Source organism: Hyperolius riggenbachi, chromosome 3 (genome assembly GCF_040937935.1).
Source record: "Hyperolius riggenbachi isolate aHypRig1 chromosome 3, aHypRig1.pri, whole genome shotgun sequence".
NCBI lineage: Eukaryota > Metazoa > Chordata > Amphibia > Anura > Hyperoliidae > Hyperolius > Hyperolius riggenbachi.
In genome coordinates, this window is record NC_090648.1 from 222,157,498 (window position 1) to 222,183,314 (window position 25,817).

Consider the following 25,817-nt stretch of genomic DNA (forward strand, 5'->3'; position numbering starts at 1 on the left):
ACGACCACCAAGAAAATCCAAATTTTCGTTCGACGAAAATTCATTCGGGCGACTTTTTTTCACTCGTTCATAATCGATTGTGCCCACCAATGGAGATTATTTACAACCAATCCGATCAGAATTTCTGATCGCTCGAACGATTTTTCGCTAGAAATTGGACCGTTAGTGGCCAGCTTTACACAGAGCTTTAAAGTTCCTGGACAGAACTGCAGACGCATCCGAAGCTGACATAGATACATTTTGTTTACATAAATGTATCTAAGTGTGGCATGTGACTCACTCTGACTGAGAAGGAGCTGGAGGACAGCCAAAGAGTGTGTAACATTTATCACTTGTTACATTCTATTTAGTTAAATGTATCTATCTGAACTTCTGCATATCTCTCCACGGAACTTTAAACCTCTGTGTTTAACCCTTCCAATGCTGGTCTAGTAAAAAAAAAATGCTGGTTGCATATAATATGCTGTAAATAATGTTTTAGAGCAAAGTTGAAATGCAGGGTTATATTCCGCTTTAATGGAAAATAATACATACATCATATCAAAATCTGAAACAGACAAGTTATTGTTTTATGAAAAATGTATGCTCAATGAATTAACAGTATGTTTACAAAAAATTGGACAGGACAACAAACAAGGTCAAAAGTTGCGTAGTGGTAAAAATATTGCAATCATTTAAGACTATTGTTTCTCAACATAAAGGGCTCTATTCATAAAAAAGTTGTGGCGAAAAAACTCCTGGAGGGAAAATACCGCAGCGGTATTTTAGACTTCTGGATGGTAATTCATAAAAATCTTGCCAGCTGCGATGCAAGTGCGGAGATCTCCCGCTGAAGGCTGGCGGTAAGCTGTCGGAAGGCATGCGGAAACACTTCAGCCGGCAGAGTCCCTCCGTGCACTGCTCTCTCTGGGAGGTCTGTCCCATTCACTTGTATGTAATCCGCAGGAAGCGGTATTTCCCGTCCACATACCGCTTCCTCTAAGCTTTATGAATGGCCATTTTGTTACTTTTTTCTAGATAAATCTAGAAAAACACTGGAGAAGGCGGAAATTTCTCGCTCTGCTGGGGGATTGTAGATTTTCATGCGGGAACAGCTTTTATGAATGCCCACTTTGCTAAATGGTCGGGAAAGTCCGCTGTTTTAAACTGAAAACTTGCGGAAACAGTTTATGAATAGAGCCCATAGTTGCAAAGAAATTGGAGATTTCCTTATGGGCAGCACTGTGGCGTAGTGGTTAGTACTCTCGCCTTGCAGCTCTGGGTCCGCCGTTCAAATTGCAGCCAGAGCACAATCTACATGGGGCTTGATTCACAAAACAGTGCTAACTGTTAGCACGGCTTTTCACGCGCAAAAAGTCACGTTCACGGTTTAACGCAAATTTTTCGCATGTTAGCGTTTGCGCAATAACGCAATTTTTTTTCTGCAAATGCGACCGTTAACATGGAAAAAAATTAGCACGAAGCACTTTTCACAGCGTGAACAGTAACAGTTAGCACCGTTTTGTGAATCAAGGCCAAGGAGTTTGTATGTTCTCCCAGTGTCTGTGTGGGTTTCCACTGGGCACTCCGGTTTCCTTCCACATCCAAAAAACATACAGATAAGTTAATTGGGTTCCCCTAAATTGGTCCTAGACTATGATGCATATTCTACATGATACATACATAGACATAGGATTATGTTAAGGATTAGATTGTGAGCCCCTCTGAGGGACAGTTAAAGGGACCCTGAGCTCCATTTAAAATCGATATTTGGACTTACCTTGGGCTTTCTCCAACACACCATAGCCTGCAAGGTCCCCCGGCATCCTACTGGCTCCTCTCCAGTTCCCGCTGGTGGCTCCATTAATCTGCGACTTCAGGCTGAAGTCGCCAATACGTGTTGCCGCCACGTACGCTATGTGTCATCACGTCGGCCGGCATAAGAGTCCTGCGCATGCGCAGTTCTCTAAGACTGAATTGTACATGCGTAGAACTCTCATGCCAACTAACATGATGACGAGTAGCGTGTGCGGCGGGGGCTTGCATCGGCGACTTCGGCCTAAAGTTGCAGATTAGCGGAGCCGCCAGCGGGACCGGGAGAGGAGCCAGGAGGATGCCGGGGGACTTCACGGGCTACAGTGGCCTGGAGGAAGCCCAAGTGACAAAACAATATTCTGTGTACAGCGTTGCGGAAGATGTTGGCGCTATATAAATACTAAATAACAATAATTATCTACAGAACATAAATAATATTGATGACTTGATGACCACAGTGGTAAACCCCCCTAAAGACCAGGTTGTTTATTACTAAAATGGCCACTGCAGCTTTAAGGTCAAGCTGCAGGGCCGCACAACACAGCACACAAGTGATCCCCCCCCTTTTCCCCCCACCAACAGAGATCTCTGTTGGTGGGGTCTGATCGCCCCCAGTTGTTTGTTTGTTTTTTTATCAATATTTATGTTCGCTTTTTTAAAAAATATTTATTACTTTTTCTTTAATGAACTTCTTTCCAGCAAACCCCTCCCTCCCCCCAGCCGGCCAATAAGGCGATCGGCTGTCATAGGCTTCTGCCTATGATAGCCGATCGCTCTCTTGTCCCCCAGGGGACCAGTTTAGGACCAGATGCTGCCATATAGCCAATGTCTTCTTTGGGTAAACCTGACTTTTTCAGGAATAAAATGTCAAACGCATAGTCTGCCAACATGATGTCAGCAATGGCACCATAGTAAAAAAAAGTCCAAAGACTGGACTGTGCCCAAGACCTTTCACCCACTGAAAACATTTACCAGACTTTGTAACAAAAAATATGACAAAAGAGACCCTGAACTTATGAGCAGCTGAAATCCTATATCAGTAAGAAATAGAACATTTCACTTTTAAAACTTCATTAGTGCACAAGTATATCAGAGATCAAAGGAACAGATGAGATTGCCAATAATGCCAATATGCTTGTGTGCTAAGATTCTGCAGCCTTATATAGGTGTGACCTCTACCAATGCATGAGTTATATGCTGCAGTTCGCAATAAAAGAGAAATTGTTCAACTTTAGGCACTGCAACTGACAAGGATAGTTGATGAGTTGTACTAGGCAGGGGTCACACTTGAGTGAACCGCACACGGTTTTCCCACATGCAGAATCGCACCAGATGTGACAGCCAATGTTAATGGACAGTGTTACATTTAGGGCCTATTTTCACTAGTATACTGTGCGTTTTGCATCTGAACTGACATATGCGAATGGAATGCAATTTGGAATATGTGCGTTTTTAATGCAAATTTTCACATCAATTTTTTATTTCCATAGCAAGATGACATTACTGTGGCTACACTAGAAACAGAAAGAATTAATCAATGTTAATTGGAAAAACAGATGTGAAAATTGACATTGTAAACCCAAAAATTTTAATTTGCATGCGAGACCACTGGCTTTCATTAATTGTAATTCACATGGGTGACAGTGCGAATACAGTGCGAAACGAATTCAATGGAAACGACTCCACTGACCTGCATTGGTTTCAGTGTTAACATGTTAATATCATTGCTGCTGGCTGGGGGAGCCCAAATGGGGGAGGCGAGGCAGGCAGAGGCAGCAGCAGCTCTACAGGTTGTCAATCGATTTCATGCAGAAATTGATTCAAAATCTGTGTGCAGTGTATGGGCAGCCAATAGATCCCTCTCTGATGAGATTCGATCAGTGAAGGATCTATCTGTTGGTAGATTTGGTGGCAATTGACCAGTGTATGGCAGGGGAAATTAAATACCTTATTCATTGCCTGCCTATAGCAGTGTTACTACATTGTAATAAAAATAAGAATTGTACAGTATGTGCATATTTCAATATAGCAAGATCTTGAACATCTGGTCATTCTTATTTTCCTTTATGTGCTTTACATTGACCGTAAACCCGTTTTCAACTTAAAGGCAAATATATGAGCAGTCATAGCCACCAAGGGCTTGGATTCACTTCTCCAAGGTTGGAGAAAAGTGGAGAATGCAAGTGATATAACAAACATGGACTGTCTTTTAAAAAGCTTCTGCTATTTGGTAGCAAAAATTATGCAACCAGCGCCAAGGTCATATCAGAATTTGGTCAAAGATTATTGAATAATGTGCACACACCAGCAATGAAGCTTTTATATTCAGTTAATAGTACATTCTTGCTGTGGGCTTATGCTTGTGTTTGCAACAACACATTTTTCAATCCACTAAACCTTTAGCAACCCCATTATATTCTGATATGACCTAAGAAGGGTTGCAAATGTTTGCCCACAAATGGCACTGTCATAACTAATATGGATGATCAGCACAGAGTTTCATTTTAGCATAGAGAAATTCAATGAGCAGAGATTTAAAGAGGAGCTGTAAGGAGAGGATTTTTTTTTTTACAAACAGAGAAAAAGAGAGTGTTTTATGAGGAGGAGGAGAAAAAGAAAAGATAAGAAAAAGAGAGAAAATAATTATCTGCCTCTCAGTGTGGTGTAGAAAAAAATGCTTACTACTGGCACACAGAGCTAAAGTTTTATTATTGATTCCAAATAGTTGAAGATGTGTAAATATATATATCCTCTATAATAATCCCTAAGTGTCTCTGCGTCCCTGTGTGTGTCCCGTTTGCGCTCTGCACATGGGCAAGGACGCAGAGACACTGAGGGGGTGTGACGCGCGGCAAGGGATGACGGTCAAAGGGGCGGACGGGCTAGGGTGCTAGGACATCTGTGCCTATATGCTTCTGTGATGTAAATCCGAGCCTGTCCTTTACTGCTGATATTTATCTGCCCTCCACTGGACTGCTATGCTGGAGCTGTGTTTGATCCTGGTCTGCTGCTGCTATTTCTCTGCCCTCCACTAGGCTGCAATGCTCGAGCTGTGTTTGATTCTGTTCTGCTGCTGCTATCTCTCTGCTCTCCACGAGGCTGCTATGCTAGAGCTGTGCCTGATCACATTTTCTACAGTATTCGATTATGGTGCTGATATTTAAGTTCCAATATCTCAGCACTCATTCACTACACACCAAATTTTGAGGGTAGGGAGCAGACCCCCCCCCCACCCCCTGAACTACCTCTATGTACCAAACTGCAGTCTTGCTGGTTCTTGAGATAAGGTATATTGATGCTATCTTTTGAACCAGTGGGGTGATATACTCTATCTCCAGAACCAGCTCGGCTGGGGAACTACAACTGGACTGTGTAGAAGGTCAGCAGCATCTATTATGCAAGTCCGCGCATGCACAGAAGACCCAGAGTGGATGCGAATTAGCCTGTTACCGGGCTGATCGCGGCTGAATTTGAGACTGCTGGAGGACGGCGAGGGACTCACACATATTTATGGGGCGGGAATAAGTTCCGAGTAAGTATCAAATCTTTACATAGCGAGATCTCTGGTACACTTTAAGGAACCAGGTCTCTCTATAAACACACAGTCTAGCTAATGGCATCATAAAACAATGCAGATGGTCATGCAGCAGCTTCAAAAAGAATTCCTTTCCTACCAGACATCATTCAAATATATATTCCAGCGAATGCTTTGTGTTGTGAGATGATAATTGTGTTTATCAAGAGAAAGACAACTATGCGGTTAGTTTCAGTGCTGTTGCTGACAGCCACAGTCATGACTCATAAAGGCAAATGCATTGTAGGATTTGTAGTTCCTTAACAGCTGGAGGGCCAAGTTTGCCCATGCCTGCTCTAGATGGATCAGAGGTTTCCCTGATGCTCTTACACCCCACCATTCCAGTTCTGGGTTCCTCTAAACATATTTGACAACAACATGTCAAATATTTTTCCCGTGGTAACACTTCCACCGCATAGGAGTTTATCCATACTGGGTGTGCGCGTTCACCGTAGAGAGAAGCTGCTCGTGCAGAGCTTTTTTCCTCCATGCATGAGCACTTCATTGTACTGAGCATGTGTGGACCTTACACACATATGCACAGTATGGGTAAGCTCATACATGGACAGAAGCATGACCAGAAGAAGAAGAGAGTCCTCGGCAGCAACCAAGGGTGAGAACAAGATCTGGGAAACCTCTAGACCAGGAGAAAAAGTGGAAAACCACTATTTGCTATAGTAGACTCAGACCCCACCACATATCACAGGAGTGACAATTTGCCAATCTATCAAATACAAGTTAAAGAGATCAAAGCTACCCCTGGGTCTTCTAAAAACAGAAAACGTTATCTAAACTTTAACCCCCTTCTACTATTGAGGTAAGTATCCATATTTTAACCCTATTTTTGTTTCAGGTTTACTTTGATTTATGCTTAAAGCTATTCTGTTTAAGACACTTATTTCTCCTTCTTCTTCTTCCCCAGCAATCAGCCATCCATAATGCATCCCCTTTTCTCTTCCTATTGCCTAACCCTAATTTTCCTTCCTAACATAAAGCCCATCCTGATGCCTAACCCTAAACTATCTCCCATTGTAAACCCCTTCTTGGTGGTGTCTAACTCTAACCTGTCCTTCAATGTAAAGCCCTTTCTAGTGCCTAACCTTAACCTCCACCCCAATATAAAGCTCTTTCTGATGCATAACCATAACCTCCTAAGCCTAGCCATTTAGTATAACATCCCCACCCTATCTTCTAACACAAACCCTCCAAAATTATGCCTAGCCTTAACCTCTGGATCTAATTAATATTCACCTTTTGTCCTCTTCATCCCCAGTGCAGAATCCAGTAGTCAAACTGCACTTTACTGTTATATAGCTGTTCAAGCGCTATCAGACAAACTGCAATGTTAGATACTAGTGCTTAGCTTTTATATAGCAAGTCTAAACGATCAGCAACAGTGCACTTGTTGCTGATATAATTTTTTTTATATATATCTATATGTATGCAAATTGTGAACAATTAAAAGCTCGGTGCTACCACCAAGGACACAAACAATGGATTATTTTTTTTTCAGGTAAAATATGTGATTAAGCACCATCATGATGATCATGTCATTAATTTACTAATGATTATTCCGGTGGTATATTTCTGCTCAAAAATAAAAATACAAATATACTAGAAGGAAAGACTAGTTATTGTAGACAAGATGTTGACAAGTAAAGGTGATATACTTACAGTAACATTCTTGGGTGGAATGGGAATTTAAGGACCAACTCCGGCCTATTGTTTTATACCAGTTTTAAACGGAGCAGAAAATGTGCTGTTGCACATTTTGGTTTTTTAAAGCTACAGTATTTATTTGGACTATAAGATGCACTTTTTCTCCACGAGATGCCCCTTCACCATGGATGCACCAGGTTTAAAGTATATATACAGTATATTATATATATATATATTTGGTCCTCTAAACCTAAGTGCGTCTTATGGTCAGGAGCATCTTACAGTCTGAAAAATACGGTACATTATAGTGCATTAATTTATTAGTTATATTACATAAGCCTGGTACACACCTTCATCATGGATTGGCCAATGATTGGCCAATTTTACCACCTCCATGTAGTGTGTTAGTCAACAGATTTTGAATACTCTAAACAGATTGTGTAGGTAAGGGCTCTTTCACTCCAAAAATTACGTAACGCAATTGCAAAATGCAATCGCAAATGCAAAAGCATTTTGCGGTTTTCAATCTTCACTATGTTGGCCTCAATCGAAACACAGAAAAAATGAAGCAGAACTGCGGTTGCCTTTTTAAAAATTCCCACAGTTCCAATTGTAACATTACTGTAGTAAAGAAGTGGATCAGAAGCACAGCACCAAATCCATGCAGTTAGAATTTATTAGAATAAGGTAATGGGCATACAGGCATGAGGGGTACAGACATCGGCCTTACAGCCGTTTCGCGGGGCTCCCGCAAGATGTCTGTGGTCTCTGAGGAAGCGGGAGCCCCGCGAAATGGCTGTAAGGCCGATGTCTGTACCCCCTATGCCTCTATGCCCATTACCTTAATCTAATAAATTCTAACTACATGGATTTGGTGCTGCGCTTCTGATCCACTTCTTTACTGACGAACCTTCTGCAGGAGCACATCCAGGTTGGGAAGATTAAGTGGCAATCTGTCGGATGCTGCATCTGGTGCTGAACTTTTCTTCTACCAATTTTGTAAGTAACATTACTGTACTTGCATTTGGAAAATCATGAGCATTTTCAAAAACAAAATGAAATGCAGCCAGTGTGAAAGGCCCCTAACTCCCATACTACATGGAGGTGGTCAGTGATTGGCCAATCAAAATTGAAGGTGTGCTCTAGGCTTTAGAGGTACATTTCAGTACTTTGTATCACACAGACAATAAGGGAGGATATATCTCTAATCATGTCAAATACAACCTGGCAGAACTGTAATTTTTTTGCCCACTCAATCAAAAAGTAAACAAACAAAAACAAAATGTTTTGTCAGGAGATGAGTTCAAACTAATCATATGCATATAAAAAGTAATGTTTATATAGGGGCAAGTCTATGGATAGGTACATTGCAGAAAAGATATTTTAATCTGCCAAATCATGCCTGTACCCAGACGTTAACTAATTTAACTTAACTCTAACATATTTTATTACTACAAAAAAAAAAAAATCTAAAATGAATACAGAAAAGTGTTGAAGGTGATCTTATAAAAGTTGCATCTCAAGGATCTTTGAAAGCAAATATTGACTGTTTATACCCTAAATGCAGGTTAGTATGCCTTTTGTGCAAGATTATAACTCCATTCAGAAAGAAAGTTACTTACATTCCCAAAACTGCTTCCCAAATCCTGCCAACCTTCTTCATTCAGTGACTGTTGGATCCAAATGAAAGATCATACGACTGTACCAAGTGATGAAATATTCAGGTCACTTACCATGTAACTGTGTGATTTGGCAATCACAGTCACTAGCCTGAAAGCTGTGCAACCAAGGTAGAGGGGCCTGAAAAAGGAGAAAACTACTTGGAAATGAAAAAAAACTTGAAATTCAGTACAAGGCTATTGTTCGCTGTGCCTGGGATTTTTACATTCTGGAGCAGTTTAGTCATAATATGGTGTGCAATTAGCAGCTGAACTGTCTGTATGCATGATTTCTGCTTCTAAATCACTTGTATGTGGGATGCACAGACTGAAATACGCATCCTCAAACTGACAAGCTGACATGAAACGTTAGTCATTTTGGATGGTATAATACATTCATTAAGTCAGGCAGGTGTCTGTGTAGAACCTTCAGCGTTGCAAAGTTAATATTTGCATCATAAACTTTAAAATGTGAATAAGTCTGAGAAGTTCAGAATTTGTTTAGATTTTTTAGAAAGACAAATTATTTTAACATTTATTTAGCCCCAAAATGTTTCACCCTACAATTCTGAACGTTGCGCAGTTATCCATATTTACCTGTAACAGAAATCTGAAGTCTTCACTGTCAAAAACTTGCAGGTCAGTGTTCAGCTTGATTATTGTATAACAGCAACATCATTTCTTATACCATAAACCAGGTTAGTAGAGAACAGGTCTGAGTAGAGGGGAAGAAGCTGCATGTGGGAAATATGTTTTGATTCCTTTAGACGCCTTTCCTTCTCCTTGTTTTGGACATGTGAGGAATTTCAATGAGGTTTACGCTCTTTTAGATGCAAATCCGACCTTTCTCTGCAGATTAGCCAATCAGTGGCATTTCCCAAGTTGTGGACCTCTGTGCTTCTGTATAAGTCATTGTGTGGTAGGATAAAAGAGACATAGTGGAATTAGGATGAGATTTAGCGCACTGAACAAGCAGAGCTTTGTATGTATAACTTTGAGGCTTACAGTCTTTTCCCCAATGCACTGTACTGAACTGCAGCCAAAGTTCTCAAACATAATGATGCCCATTATGAAAAAGGGAAGCTATGAAATTAAATTTGAGGGGTTGATATTTTTCACACAAGTGTCAAATATTGTAAATATCCATTTTGCAGGACAGGGGCAGAAATATACTTAATAGGGTCTCCGTGCAAAAATGATAATATAGGACCCCCTTGGTCCACAAACCCCATAAGGGTCCCATGATTGGGAGCCAGCGAATGTCAGCAGGGAGTGTTCTGCTGTGAAGCAGCGTCTAAAAACAGAAAAAAATTAGATGCTCCCACTACTCGCCACTCTGCATGGTGGGTGGAGGTGGCAGGGAAAGTTTTTGTGAGCGAAGGGGAGGTTTTGTTTTTTTTGCTAATTGGCTGCACTAGGGGCTGGGGAGAGGTAGGAGGAGGGCCGCCAAAGCCTCCGGGCCCCCCTGCGATGGCAGGGGGTTGCAGGGACGATTGTTACGCTCATGTCTCAGGACAAGGAAAAGTTATATTGACTAATCCTGAGAGAGAAATCAATCTGAGACGGTCATCACTGTTCTTGGTTATTTCAGAATTACTTTCTGATATTAATATAATAAAGATGATCTTAAAGTGGAAATCAACTTTTCAAATTAAATTGCTCCCCAGAAAGTGACATGACAGCAGCACATCCAAAGGCTGCAAATGTTTTGTAGAAGACCTTCTTATAGGAATTCACTACACAGCGGCTATACATTTAGGCTACTTGCACACCAAGACGTTGCGTTAGGTGCTATGTTAAGGTCGCATAACGTGCACCTAACACAACGTATGCTGCTGCAAGAGCCGACGGTAGAGTGAGCCGCGTTAGGCGGCTCGATTCCTATAATGTCTCCCAGAGTGGCGCTGATTGGCCAGCGGGTCCACGTGATGCGGAGCGAGACACTCCGCATCACGTGGTCCCGCCGGCCAATCAGCGCCCGCCAGTGCAGTGAATATTAAGTAGCCATGTGCGCGGCTACTGTAGCTGGCTCTCCCTGCCTCCTCTCCGCCCCCCACTGCGCATGTGCAAACAGTCTAACGCGGCTATAGCCGCTCCAACGCCTTAGCATGCTGCACTTTGCGGAGAACGTGCAGTGTTACATGTAACGCAACGTGGGCTGTGTGAACAGCCTACTTGTGTTACATTGCTGTGCGTTGGGGGAGCGTTACAGGCGCACTAACGTGCGCCTGTAACGTCTTGGTGTGTAAGCAGCCTAAGAGTGTACTGCAAAGGGCCAGTGCAAAAATCAAATATCTGCCCCGTGAAAAAATCAGTGTGTGTGTGTTGGGGGAAGGGGGGAAACATGATACCTATACTGGGTGTGGGGGGGGGGGGGGCATCAGGCTAACTATACTGACGCAAGCTGTCTGCCTGTACTGGGTGAGACACCTGGCTGCCTATACTGTGAAGTCATCTGGCTCACCTACACTGGGGGGGGGGGGGTCATCTGGCTGCCTTTACTGAGGGGGGGAATTGGTCATCTGGCTAGCTGTACTGGGTCTCTGGCTATTGCAACAGTGTTCCTGAGTCGTTGGGAGGAAGGGGGGGGGGTGTTGGATTTTTGCAAACACCCCCTGAGAGCTATTTAGCCTGGGGGGAATTTGAGGGTCCAGTTTTTGGCTGCATGCAGTTTAGGAAGGAATGTGGGGAGGGGGGCCTGACTTCTTTCCTCCCTCTCCTAGGGCCCCCCCCCTGCTCCCCTATTGGCAATCACTGGCGGATGTACTTTGCAGCCTTACCATCTCCATTTTCGTGTGTCCCAAGTCTCAAACATCCTCCACTGCATGAACTTGCTCTCTACCATCTGCTTCTACTGCATGTTGCATTACATGAAGCAGAAGGTAGAGAACAGGAGGCCAAACTGGAGGAATGTCAGGACACAGGAGACATAGCAATGGCGATGGTGAGAATCTAATATTCCCTATAGTTGCGCTCAATCCTTCGGTCCTGCACATCCAGATTCCAAGGACCAAACTGAATTTGCACCTTAATGAACAAAAAGTATATATAGTGTAATCTGTATTGACAACCAAATAGATTAGCACCCTTTTAGTGACAGACACACTCTGGGAGTAGTGTACATGCATAGACCAGGGTTAGATGCCCAACACCACCTAAATCAGGCACTCCCCCCCCCCCCCCCCCAGTTATCCCTGCTCACCAGCAGCAGAATTACAGCAGGCTTCACATCAAGTCCACCACACTGCTAGATGCCCAGTATATGTAGTCACCACGGGTTATAAGCTTTGGACATAATCTAGGGCTCAAACAAGAAGGATCATGTGTAAAACCGTATTTTTAATAAAACATTAAAATCAGTAATGCCTGTACTTGAAATCACAGATAAACAGCTTAAATATCACCATCTCTGGATCAGGAAGATAGCAGTGTCCCGCATCCCCTCTCCGTATATCCCGCTTGGTGTGTAGGCCTTGGCTCCGCCCTACCGGTTTCATCATACAATGACTCATCAGGGGCTAAAGGTCATATCCCACACCAAGCTTATAAAGCCCTACGCGTCACCGCACTCACGCCCCACATTTACAAGCGCATTAGAACACAGCGGCGTCTCCATCTTCGTCATCTCCGGATAATTCTGTTCTCGCACTAGTACCTAGTCCAGCGTACGTTCTTACGTATGACGCCTAAAAGTTGTTGCGTACCACCATGCGTTTCACGCGTATATCCCCAGTGCAAACGCATCTATGTCCCTCTGGACAAAGACGCCTTTCCACAATAGTTCTGCATGCCGTATCTTGCCCTTTACAGCTCGATGGCATCACAGCCTATGAAAAATAAAAACACCACAACCCCTCCCCACAGCGATCCCTTCCAGTTCTGACAATATTTTGTCAGAACTGAAATATACCAATTGCTGTCAGTTATATGTTAGCAGCTGTCAGTAACAACTGAATGTGCAAGGTAATGTCCATGTTTCCCTATGGCTCAAGTGGTGTGATATTACATTTTAACAGTGTGCTGACTAGGAAGCAGTTAACACTTTTAGATGGTGTGTGTGTGTGCGTGTGTGTTTGTGTGTGTGTGTGTGTGTGTGTGTGTGTGTGTGTGTGTGTGTGCGTGCGCGTGGGGGGAGGGGTGTCACAAGGCAAAGGTTATCTTTTACTTCTATCTGAGGGAGTAGAGGGCACAAAGTAAAGGCTACCTAATAAAGCTATCTGCAGTGAAGGCTACCTATTGTCAGGAGGGAGGAAGTCATTGGTGGTGGTTACACCATGAGTTGCTGCACTGGGTGACACCAACCCTAGCGCAGAGGCATATCTAGAGGGGTGCAGGCATGGCTCATGCCATGGGCGCCGCAGCACCATGGGTGGTATGGCTGTCCCCTCCTCCCTGTGCCTCCTCCTCTCTCGTGCTCCACTACCATACTGAGGGATGCCGCTTTTTAGTTATAGTTGGGGTTATAGTTGAGTTAGCAGTCTATACGGGGGAGCTACTTACTATATGGAGGGGGGGGGGGGACTCGTCTAAATACCTATGCTGGCAGGGGGGCACCTCTGGCTACCTATACTGGGGTGGACACAACTCTAGATATCAATACTGGAGGGAAACCTCCAGTATGGATATGGGGCGCAATTTCAGGGTTTGCCATAGGCGCCATATTACCCAGATACGCCCCTGCCCTAGCGAAGCCTCTGGTGATCAGTACCGACATTATTGTAAGAACTCCTGCCAAAACTCACAGGTTTTGCATATAGAGGGTAGGTTTTTAATAACTCTTTTACAGGTATATCTCATTGTGGAGATTTCTCTTTGTGACAACTTGAACACACACAGCAGACACCTCTGACAAAGGTTCTAATCTTTTCCTGCTTAACTAAAATGTTTTCACCTTGTCTGTGATCCCATTTAGGGCCCTTTTCCACTGGCTGCGATCCGATTTAAAAAACGCATCGCAGCCGTTTTTCTAATCGATAACATGTACGTTACGCTCCTTTAAAGAGACACTGAAGTGAAAAAAAAATATGATATAATGAATTGATTGTGTACTATGAATAATTACTAGAAGATTAGCAGCAAAGAAAATATTCTCATATTTTTATTTTTAGGTATATAGTGTTTTTTCTAACATTGCATCATTCTATACATTCTATAATATGTGCAGATTACACAACACTCAGCATTCAAAAATGATTCTTTCAGAGCAGTCTGTGAACTAATGACCTCTCCTCTGGCAGAGAAAAAGAAAACAGTTGAGATAATAAAAGTCAGAAGACAGCCCTCCCCACGACTTTGAAAGTCGTAGAGCTTAATGGCTTTTTGCATAGAGATAACAACTGGAGTTTCTTAACTCTTCCTGTACTGGAAACAATTAGACTGATGTATCTGATCTTATTTTTTTATTTCTTAGCTGTACTACACATACAAATCATAATATCATAATTTTTTTTTTCGCTTCAGTGTCTCTTTAACTGCCACAAGCTGTGAAATAGCTTGACTGCGGTACTTCACTAGCATAGCCGCTACTACATTAACCACTTGAGGACTACAGTGCTAAACCCCCCTAATGACCAGCCGTTTTTTTTTAGTTGTACTGTACTATAAATAGTCCAGCGATCGGACTCACCTCCTACTTTTGTCCCTAAGGGGACATGCCGCCGGAGGTGCCCGATCGCTGCTGCACTGTTTGTTTTTTTGCCTCATAGAGGCTCTGTTTATTGCCATTCCCCTCCCTCCCCTTCCTCCCTCCCCTCTGCCTGCAGCACTGAACAGGACGGCGATCCGTCATGTTCTCCGCCGCTCATAGGCATCAGCCTATGAGAGGACGGCGATCCCCGGCCAATCAGAGGCCGGGGATCGCCGATCTCGTACAACGCTGCCGAAGACCGCAGCGCTGTAGGGATGTAAACAAAGGGGATTTCTTTCCCCTTTCGTTTACAAGCAGCCTGCTAGCTGCGATCGGCGGCTAGTAGGCTAATCATGGAGCGGAGCTCTGTGAACGGGCAGGGAACGATCACTCATGCGCTCAGCCGCTCCCTGGGAAACTGCAGCTCCAAGACTTGACGCCAATTGGCGACGCGGTCGTTAGGTAGTTAATTAACATGGTATCGTCCATGCTAGTGAAGTATCGCAGTCGTGCTACTTCACAGCATGTGGCAGTTAAAGGAGCGTACGTAACTTAGTAAAGAATGCATGCTACACAGCTCAACTGCACGTAGTGCACTCACATTGATTTTTAACTCGTGCTGCTGGAGCAGCGCACTTTCATGAATCGACCCCCATTTGTACGGAAACGCGGAAAAGCCGCCGCGTGTACTGACAGCAAGGCGGCTGATTCCGCGTCCAGCAGCGTGCGTCTGGTGTGGCTGGGTCTGTTAGTTCACACAGATTCAGAAATACGCGTGCGCGCGCTGAGAGGCAGAACATTTATGACAGCCAAGGAGGGATCAGCTGACCAAGCGGGTCAGCTGACCTCAGAGCAAGTGACTATTGGTCAATCACTGATGGGTGGCGTCGGAGAGCGCTGCTCTATATATAGTTACTGCTGCTCAGTCTCAAATTGTCTGCCGTTGCGAACACTACGTGGAAGCACTCAGACCTTAGTCAGATCCTACAGTGTTTTTGAACCAGGAGGACCTGGGAATTCACACTGAGCCAGATTACTTCTGTTTATCATTGTGTTATTATTCAGACTAGTTCCAGGGCGTTGAGACCACGGACCTCACACCCAAGATTAGGGAACTTGTGTTATCATTGTGTTATTATTCAGACTAGTTCCAGGGTGTCAAGACCACGGACCTCACACCCAAGATTAGGGAACTTGTGTTATCATTGTGCTATTATTCAGACTAGTTCCAGGGTGTCGAGACCACGGACCTCACAACCAAGACTAGGCATTGTTTGATATCTGTTATGACCTACTGCTTTCCTGACTATCCCTCTGCTCTCTGATTCGGTACCTACGCATATCTGATTATCTGTTGCCAACCCTGCCTGCCTTGGATACCGAATCAGCTTACTGTCTCTGTACCTTACTGTGTGTGTTGCCGACCTGGCTTGCCCGACCTCGAGAGCTACAGTGGTGTGAAAAACTATTTGCCCCCTTCCTGATTTCTTATTCTTTTGCATGTTTGCCACACTTAAATGTTTCTGCTCATCAAAAACCGTTAACTATTAGTCAAAGATAACATAATTGAACACAAAATGCAGTTTTAAATGATGATTTTTATTATTTAGTGAGAAAAATAACTCAAAACCTACATGGCCCTGTGTGCAAAAGAAATTGCCCCCTGAACCTAATAACTGGTTGGGCCACCCTTAGCAGCAATAACTGCAATCAAGCGTTTGCGATAACTTGCAACGAGTCTTTTACAGCGCTCTGGAGGAATTTTCGCCCACTCATCTTTGCAGAATTGTTGTAATTCAGCTTTATTTGAGGGTTTTCTAGCATGAACCGCCTTTTTAAGGTCATGCCACAACATCTCAATAGGATTCAGGTCAGGACTTTGACTAGGCCACTCCAAAGTCTTCATTTTGTTTTTCTTCAGCCATTCAGAGGTGGATTTGCTGGTGTGTTTTGGGTCATTGTCCTGCTGGAGCACCTAAGATCGCTTCAGCTTGTGTTGACGAACAGATGGCCGGACATTCTCCTTCAGGATTTTTGGGTAGACAGTAGAATTCATGGTTCCATCTATCACAGCAAGCCTTCCAGGTCCTGAAGCAGCAAAACAACCCCAGACCATCACACTACCACCACCATATTTTACTGTTGGTATGATGTTCTTTTGCTGAAATGCTGTGTTACTTCTACGCCAGGTGTAACGGGACACGCACCTTCCAAACAGTTCAACTTTTGTCCCGTCGGTCCACAAGGTATTTTCCCAAAAGTCTTGGCAATCATTGAGATTTTTTTTTAGCAAAATTGAGACAAGCCTTAATGTTGTTTTTGCTTAAAAGTGGTTTGCGCCTTGGATATCTGCCATGCTGGCCGTTTTTGCCCAGTCTCTTTCTTATGGTGGAGTCGTGAACAATGACCTTAATTGAGGCAAGTGAGGCCTGCAGTTCTTTAGATGTTGTCCTGGGGTCTTTTGTGGCCTCTTGGATGAGTTTTCTCTGCGCTCTTGGGGTAATTTTGGTCGGCCGGCCACTCCTGGGAAGGTTCATCACTGTTCCATGTTTTGGCCATTTGTGGATAATGGCTCTCACTGTGGTTCGCTGAAGTCCCAAAGCTTTAGAAATGGCTTTATAACCTTTACCAGACTGATAGATCTCAATTACAGTACTTTTGTTCTCATTTGTTCCTGAATTTCTTTGGATCTTGGCATGATGTCTTGCTTTTGAGGTGCTTTTGGTCTACTTCTCTGTGTCAGATAGCTCCTATTTAAGTGATTTCTTGATTGAAACAGGTGTGGCAGTAATCAGGCCAGGGGGTGACTACAGAAATTTAACTCAGGTCTGATAAACCACAGTTAAGTTATTTTTTAACAAGGGGGGGGGGCAATTACTTTTTCACACAGGACCATGTAGGTTTTGAGCTTTTTTTCTCACTAAATAATAGAAACCATCATTTAAAACTGCATTTTGTGTTCAATTATATTATCTTTGACTAATAGTTAACGGTTTTTGATGAGCAGAAACATTTAAGTGTGACAAACATGCAAAATAATAAGAAATCAGGAAGGGGGCAAATAGTTTTTCACACCACTGTATCTCTCTCCTTTTAGAAATAGTCTCCAGACCTGCTAGTGACATCCACCTTCAAGTGTCACTCACTCACAGGTCCCTCCTACCTTCTGTCTGGGACTCCACCCCTTTGGAGGTCTCAGGCTGCTGGGAGGCTCTTGTGCTTTTCAAAAAGGCAGTATCGCCCATACTGCCAAAAACCACCTGCTCCTTGGGTGGTTTTACTCAGTCTTTATTGTTGCACCAAACACTCACACTATCTAGGTGTCCAGAGGTTAGTACTATATCTGTATTATTGGTGATTCTGCAGATCATCCATAATCAGGTATATATCTGCATTCTTGGTGATACTGCAGATCACCAATAATCAGATTCTCTCTGTGTGCTGACACCATTTACTTTTGTTTTCAGTACAGTATTGAAATCCAGTTAAGGCTCCTACACACGACCAACAAATCCGTCCGTTTGTTGTCTGATTTCGGTCTGTTGGACGACAATCAGGCATGTCTACACGTGGCAAGTGACTAGAAGGACGACTGATAACAGGCAGCTTGCCCGATCCATCCGGTGGATCAACTCACATGACTGTTGGGCTGATATTGTGCAGTTGGCCACGCTTGTACAAGTCGTTTGAGCGACGTGAACTTGTTTTGAATGTTGTGCAGTCCGTCATTTTGCTTCTGCATGCAGTATGTAAATGAGTTGGTTGTTCAGTCAGCTGATGCGCAGAAAGTTATATAAACGGTTTGTTGTGGGGTGAGTCATGTTGTGGAGTTGATCATGCACTTGTGTACATGTGAAGGAGCCTTTAGGGCTGGGACCCACTAAAGCGTTTTTGTGATCGTTTTTTGACCACTGACAGTCACCAGCAATTTCAAAAAATGTTTGCCAATTAAAGTGAATGGTGGTAGCTTCTAAAATAACTTGCAAAATGCTACCACAAAACGCTAGGATCCCAGCCCAAAGTTTACACTGAAATCTAAAATCAGATACGATGATAAGCCAGGTGACTCCTTGTTTGGCTTTCTAAAGTGCTTCCGTGGCATTTAAGAAAGGGTTACTTAGTATTGTAATCAGTAAATGCTGCGGTTCCACCCATTCTGGAGTTTTTCAACTGTTATTTATTATAAAGACTTCCTGCTTTTGAAAGCATTTGACCTACAGGTGTATGAGGAAGCTTTGTACTGGAAACAGAGCTAAGAGATGTCTCTCACGCATGTTAAGTGGTCAGACACTGAGTACAGTCTTCAGGAATATGTTTTTAAGTTCCGCACCTGCTTTCCCAGCATCATTAAGATTACAGAGGGATTCCTGGGGAAACAGGAGATAGACAGCGTCAGCTCCAGCACAGTGAGTATATCATACTTATTTTGACTTAGTTTATCTCTTTTCAGAGTAACAGATGGCAACTCAATCTTGTTACTTAAGCGAGAAATCTTTACAGCAGACTAACCAGAGCAAGACGTTTTAACACAGTTTTGATCTTATTCCAGTAAACATGATTGGTTGCCGTAGGATACCACATACTAGGCACCATCATTGTTCCCTGCTTTCCATTACTAACTGAAATGCTTTATGTAAAATACATGCTTTTTTTAACCTGCAAAAGTGATAATATTCTCAACGTATTACTTTATCTTTTGCTACGTATTGGCTATTATTCATAAACTTGCTGGCGGTAAGGAGAACCCGTGCGGGAGAATACCGCCGTCGGTAGTTTAGCCTTCTTGGTGGTTATTCATAAAAATGGTGCCTGGTGCTATAGCAGTGCGGAGGTTTTCTGGAGAATGGTGTCGGTAGGCGGGCAGTAGGCGTGCGGAAACAGAAAAGCTGCCCGATTCCCTCCGTGCGCTGCTCTCTCTTCTGCTGCTTGGGAGGTCCGTCCCATTCACTTACAAGTACTCCGCAAGCTTCCCGCTACATCCAGGGGATCGGTAATCCCCTTCCGCATACCGCTATGCGGAAATGTATATGAATGCACATTTTGCTACTTTTTCTGGATAACTGCGTATCAACACCGCACAAGGCGGTAAGTTATCACTCTGCACGGGAATGTCAGCTCCGCATGCGGAAAGAGCCTTTATGAATTGACATTCTGCAATGTGGTCGGTAATGTCAGCGGTATTAAGCATTTCCGCATGCGGGAATGCTTTATGAATGATGTTTATAAATGCATGAAGAATCATTTTATTGATTACAAGGCTGTATATAGACATCTGTAAGTGACCAATAGTGATGTGACTTTTACTTCCAAAAAAAGGCTACAAAGAGATTATATATGTTATTGCTTGCTTTGTTTTTTTAAAGGAAACCTGTAATGATTTAAAAACAAAAAGTTTCACTTACTTGGTTGGGGTTTCTGCCAGCTTCCTGCAGCCGCTCTGTGTCTGCGCCAGTACTAAATGATCCTCCGGTCCCCCGCTGCCACTCAGTTTTGGTTTCTTCAGTTGCCAGCCATTGTGCCTGCACGGCCCTGGCCGCAGGCGTCTTAGTTAACCGTGAGCATCCTGTGTAGGCACAGTACGAGAAAATCTCGCCTGCACAGGAAGCTAGCTGCGACGGGAGCGAGAACTAGGACATGCGCGGCCTGGGCAGCACTGTGGCTGTTGACTTGCAAGCAGAGGTGCTCGGATACCCCTTTTCAAAATCTGGGTTGACGCGGATCAGATATCCTGATCCGAACTTGTGGGTATCCGAATAGAATCGGGTATCCGACCATACTATCCGGGCAAATTCGGATATCCGGGTAGAAAACCCAGAAGTGGCCCTTTAAATTGCTTTAAAAAACGTTTTTGAGGGTATATGAGGCATGTAGCATCATTATTTTTTAAAGGGAAACAATAATTGATGATGTGGGGACTTAAAATCCCCCAAAAAACAAAAACAAAAAAAATGTCTGTCAATTAACATCAGGCCTAGGTTCCAGACAGCGATCGTGCAGCCCACATTGTGTCCAAAGTGCCAAGTGAAAAGTGCCACGTACAAACACATGCAAAGTGCCATGTGCAAAGTGCCATGTGCAAAGTGCCACGTGCAAACACGTGCAAAGTGTCATGTGCAAAGTGCCAAGTGCAAAGTGCCATGTGCAAACACGTGCAAAGTGCCATGTGCAAAGTGCTAAGTGCAAAGTGCTAAGTGCCACGTGCAAACACATGCAAAGTTCAAAGTGCCATGTGCAAAGTGCCAAGTGCAAAGTGCCTCGTTCAAACACATGCAAAGTGCCATGTGCAAAGTGCCACGTGCAAACTGCCATGAGCAAACACGTGCAAAGTGCAAAGTGCCATGTGCAAAGTGCCATGTGCAAAGTGTCACGTGCAAACACGTGCAAAGTGTCATCTGCAAAGTGCCAAATGCAAAGTGCCACATGCAAACACGTGCAAAGTGCCATGTGCAAAGTGCCAAGTGCAAAGCGCCACGTGCAAACACGTGCAAAGTGCAATGTGCAAAGTGCAAAGTGCCACGGGCAAAGTGCCACGTGCAAAGTGGCATGCACATGGCACTTTGCACGTGTTTGCATGTGGCACTTTGCACTTTGCACGTGTTTGCATTTGGCACTTTGCACGCGTTTGCACGTGGCACTTTTTTGTACGTTGCACTTTGCACGTTGCACTTGTTTGCACTTTGCACGTGGCACTTTGCACGTGTTTGCACTTTGCACGTTTTTGCACTTTGCACGTGGCACTTTGGACGTGTTTGCACTTTGCATGTGTTTGCATGTGTTTTCACGTGGCACTATGGACGTGTTTGCACTTTGCACGTGTTTGCACTTTGCACATGGCACGTCATCACCTTAGTTACAGTATTTCAGATCCGGATATCCCCGGACATCCGCAGATATCCGGATTATGGCCCCAACTATCCGCAGATAGCTATCCGGATTTCCCCAACTATCCGTAATCCGATCCGGATAGGTCCAAAAAGGTCGGATATCCGGGTTGCCCGGATATCCGGAATCCGGATGAGCATCCCTGCTTGCAAGTTGGGGAAAGTGAAACTGAGTGGCGGCAGGGGACCGGAGGATCGTTGAGTACTGGTGTGGGCGCAGGACGGCTGCAGGGGGCTGGCAGCTGCCCCAGGTAAGTGAAACTCTTTTTTTTCTTTTGTTTTCTTTTAATCATTACAGGTTTCCTTTAAACTCTGCAAAATGGGAAATAATATTCTGTGTCAGCATACATGTATTGTGCAGTGATCAGTGGATCACCTGTCCTGGGCAAAAATGACATGATCTGCAGCAACAGAAAATCCCTTGATTTCTGTCTGTGGTGGGTGATCCCTTCAGTGAACTAATAAGAAGTCTTTTGAATCATTCCAATGTAATATGTGTTCTATACAGGCTTCTGTAAGCGGCATGCTGAACTTTCACCAATCATAAGCTCCGCCCCTTCAGGTGAACTTTAGTCACTGGTCACACCCCTATTTCTTGGTATGTGAATCCAGTCTTTTCAGCACCAGTACCACTATACATTTAAATTAGCAGTGCTTCTACTGCAGCACCAAAAAAAAAGACACAGGCAACTCATAAGACCAGAGGCAACTGCCACAAATCTGTGCTGAGAATATAGCTTTAGCTGTGCAATTTCTGGATGATCTTCTCAGCAAATAGCTCTTATTCTACATACTTGGTCTTCTGGGATTTTTTTTAATTTTATTTAGAGGAGAGGCCGAGTGGTTGTCAAGAGCCCACCTGCCACCTTCTCTGACCTCTCTCCACTTCAGCTTATCAAAAAGACCACACAGGGGCCCCAAATCTACTACCTTGCCTAGGGCCCCATTACATCTTAATCCATCTCTGCGGGGGACTTGTGTGCTGGGCCTGCACTCACCGCTCGTGCTCCAGGCTCACAGTAATCACATGACAGAGGGCTGTGAGCTCTAGCGGCCAGTTCAGAAGCTGCACGGTGACACACTCTAGAGACATGCAGATATCCCCTATGCAACTGGAGAAAAATGAAAGTATTTTTTTTCCTTTGCACTCACTTATACATTCAGAGATATTGCTTCCTGCAGCAGAGGTTTTGGAACTCCTATTTAAGCTGTTGTGCTGTAATACTGATGGCAACTAGTGTTGGGCGAACAGTGTTCGCCACTGTTCGGGTTCTGCAGAACATCACCCTGTTCGGGTGATGTTCGAGTTCGGCCGAACACCTGACGGTGCTCGGCCAAACCATTCGGCCACATGGCCGAACTAAGAGCGCATGGCCGAACGTTCCCCGAACGTTCGGCTAGCGCTGTGATTGTCCGAACGGGTCACGTGGTTCGGGCCCGAACGCGCTCTGATTGGCCGAACGGTCACGTGGTTCGGGTAAATAAATACCCGAACCACGTCATATCTCCGCCATTTGTCTGTGGGTTTAGCTTTGGGTAGGCAGGCAGGGTAGTTCGCTCTCCAGCCACGCTAGCCAGGGTCCCCCCCAGTCATTGTGTGTCGCTGCTGGGAACAGTAGTACACCGCTCGCTCAGCCACACTATATATAGCATTGTTTACTGCCACTGTGTACCTCGCTCAGCCACGCTATATATATAGCATTGTGTTTTCTGACACTCTGTGTACACGGCTTAGGCTAGCCTGACTAATATAGCATTGTGTGTACTGCCACTGTGCACCTCGCTCAGCCACGCTATATATAGCATTGTGTGTACTGCCACTGTACACCTCGCTCAGCCACGCTATATATAGCATTGTGTGTACTGCCACTGTGCACCTCGCTCAGCCACGCTATATATATAGCATTGTGTTTTCTGACACTCTGTGTACACGGCTTAGGCTAGCCTGACTAATATAGCATTGTGTGTACTGCCACTGTGCACCTCGCTCAGCCACGCTATATATAGCATTGTGTGTACTGCCACTGTGCACCTCGCTCAGCCACGCTATATATAGCATTGTGTGTACTGCCACTGTGCACCTCGCTCAGCCACGCTATATATAGCATTGTGTGTACTGCCACTGTGCACCTCGCTCAGCCACGCTATATATAGCATTGTGTTTTCTGACACTCTGTGTACACGGCTTAGCCTGACTAATATAGCATTGTGTGTACTGCCACTGTGCACCTCGCTCAGCCACGCTATATATAGCATTGTGTGTACTGCCACTGTGCACCTCGCTCAGCCACGCTATATATAGCATTGTGTGTACTGCCACTGTGCACCTCGCTCAGCCACGCTATATATATAGCATTGTGTTTTATGACACTCTGTGTACACGGCTTAGGCTAGCCTGACTAATATAGCATTGTGTGTACTGCCACTGTGCACCTCGCTCAGCCACGCTATATATAGCATTGTGTGTACTGCCACTGTGCACCTCGCTCAGCCACGCTATATATAGCATTGTGTGTACTGCCACTGTGCACCTCGCTCAGCCACGCTATATATAGCATTGTGTGTACTGCCACTGTGCACCTCGCTCAGCCACGCTATATATAGCATTGTGTTTTCTGACACTCTGTGTACACGGCTTAGCCTGACTAATATAGCATTGTGTGTACTGCCACTGTGCACCTCGCTCAGCCACGCTATATATAGCATTGTGTGTACTGCCACTGTGCACCTCGCTCAGCCACGCTATATATAGCATTGTGTGTACTGCCACTGTGCACCTCGCTCAGCCACGCTATATATAGCATTGTGTTTTCTGACACTCTGTGTACACGGCTTAGCCTGACTAATATAGCATTGTGTGTACTGCCACTGTGCACCTCGCTCAGCCACGCTATATATAGCATTGTGTGTACTGCCACTGTGCACCTCGCTCAGCCACGCTATATATAGCATTGTGTGTACTGCCACTGTGCACCTCGCTCAGCCACGCTATATATATAGCATTGTGTTTTCTGACACTCTGTGTACACGGCTTAGCCTGACTAATATAGCATTGTGTGTACTGCCACTGTGCACCTCGCTCAGCCACGCTATATATAGCATTGTGTGTACTGCCACTGTGCACCTCGCTCAGCCACGCTATATATAGCATTGTGTGTACTGCCACTGTGCACCTCGCTCAGCCACGCTATATATAGCATTGTGTTTTCTGACACTCTGTGTACACGGCTTAGCCTGACTAATATAGCATTGTGTGTACTGCCACTGTGCACCTCGCTCAGCCACGCTATATATAGCATTGTGTTTACTGCCACTCTGTGTACACCGCTCAGCCAGACTATATACCATTGTTTACTGACACTCTGTGTACACGGCTCAGCCTGACTATAAAGCATTGTGTGTACTGCCACTGTGCACCTCGCTCAGCCACGCTATATATAGCATTGTGTTTTCTGACACTCTGTGTACACGGCTTAGCCTGGCTATATAGCATTGTGTGTACTGCCACTGTGCACCTCGCTCAGCCACGCTATATATAGCATTGTGTTTACTGCCACTCTGTGTACACCGCTCAGCCAGACTATATACCGTTGTTTACTGACACTCTGTGTACACCGCTCAGCCAGACTATATACCATTGTTTACTGACACTCTGTGTACACGGCTCAGCCTGACTATAAAGCATTGTGTGTACTGCCACTGTGCACCTCGCTCAGCCACGCTATATATAGCATTGTGTGTACTGCCACTGTGCACCTCGCTCAGCCACGCTATATATAGCATTGTGTTTTCTGACACTCTGTGTACACGGCTTAGCCTGACTAATATAGCATTGTGTGTACTGCCACTGTGCACCTCGCTCAGCCACGCTATATATAGCATTGTGTTTTCTGACACTCTGTGTACACGGCTTAGCCTGGCTCTATAGCATTGTGTGTACTGCCACTGTGCACCTCGCTCAGCCACGCTATATATAGCATTGTGTTTACTGCCACTCTGTGTACACCGCTCAGCCAGACTATATACCGTTGTTTACTGACACTCTGTGTACACCGCTCAGCCAGACTATATACCATTGTTTACTGACACTCTGTGTACACGGCTCAGCCTGACTATAAAGCATTGTGTGTACTGCCACTGTGCACCTCGCTCAGCCACGCTATATATAGCATTGTGTTTTCTGACACTCTGTGTACACGGCTTAGCCAGACTATATAGCATTGTGTGTACTGCCACTCTGTGTACACCGCTCAGCCAGACTATATAGCATTGTGTTTACTTCCACTCTGTGTCTGCTGGGCCTGGGAACAGTAGTACACCGCTCACCCGCCACTGTATAGCATTGTGCTCTGTGTCGCTGCTGGGAATAGTGGTACTGTATAGCATTTCTGTACTGCCACTGTACTGCTGCCAGTCAGCGTGTACTGTAAGGATAAGTGAAATGAGGAAGAAATCCGGTGAAAGAGGAAGGGGCAAGGGAAGAGGTGTTTCCCCTGACGGTTCACGTACAGGCCACAGGGGAGCACCCAAGAAAACCCACTCAATACCGCCCATGTTGTCCAGGACAACAACCCTCACAAATCCAAAAGAACAGGACCAGATAATTACTTGGATGACCTCTCAAG

At 44.6% G+C, this 25,817-nt stretch overlaps 2 protein-coding genes across 3 annotated transcripts in view; one reads left to right on the top strand and one right to left on the bottom strand.

The window, feature by feature from the left end:
- Nucleotides 1-9,486, bottom strand: part of ACSBG1 (acyl-CoA synthetase bubblegum family member 1) — a 51,897-nt gene extending 42,411 nt beyond the window's left edge. The window contains exon 1 of one of the 2 annotated variants that reach the window (XM_068275806.1): nt 9,283-9,486. The gene's annotated coding sequence lies outside the window, so the exon portion shown is untranslated. Of the gene's footprint in view, nt 1-8,649; nt 8,768-9,282 lie in introns of those variants that run through there. The other variant, XM_068275805.1, reaches the window with a different exon arrangement.
- A 9,046-nt stretch (nt 9,487-18,532) lies between these two features.
- Nucleotides 18,533-25,817, top strand: part of LOC137563404 (uncharacterized) — a 46,396-nt gene continuing 39,111 nt past the window's right edge. The window contains exon 1 of the mRNA XM_068275808.1: nt 18,533-18,717. Coding sequence (XP_068131909.1) covers nt 18,571-18,717 — 147 coding nt within the window. The 5' untranslated portion in view covers nt 18,533-18,570. The remainder of the gene's footprint in view (nt 18,718-25,817) is intronic.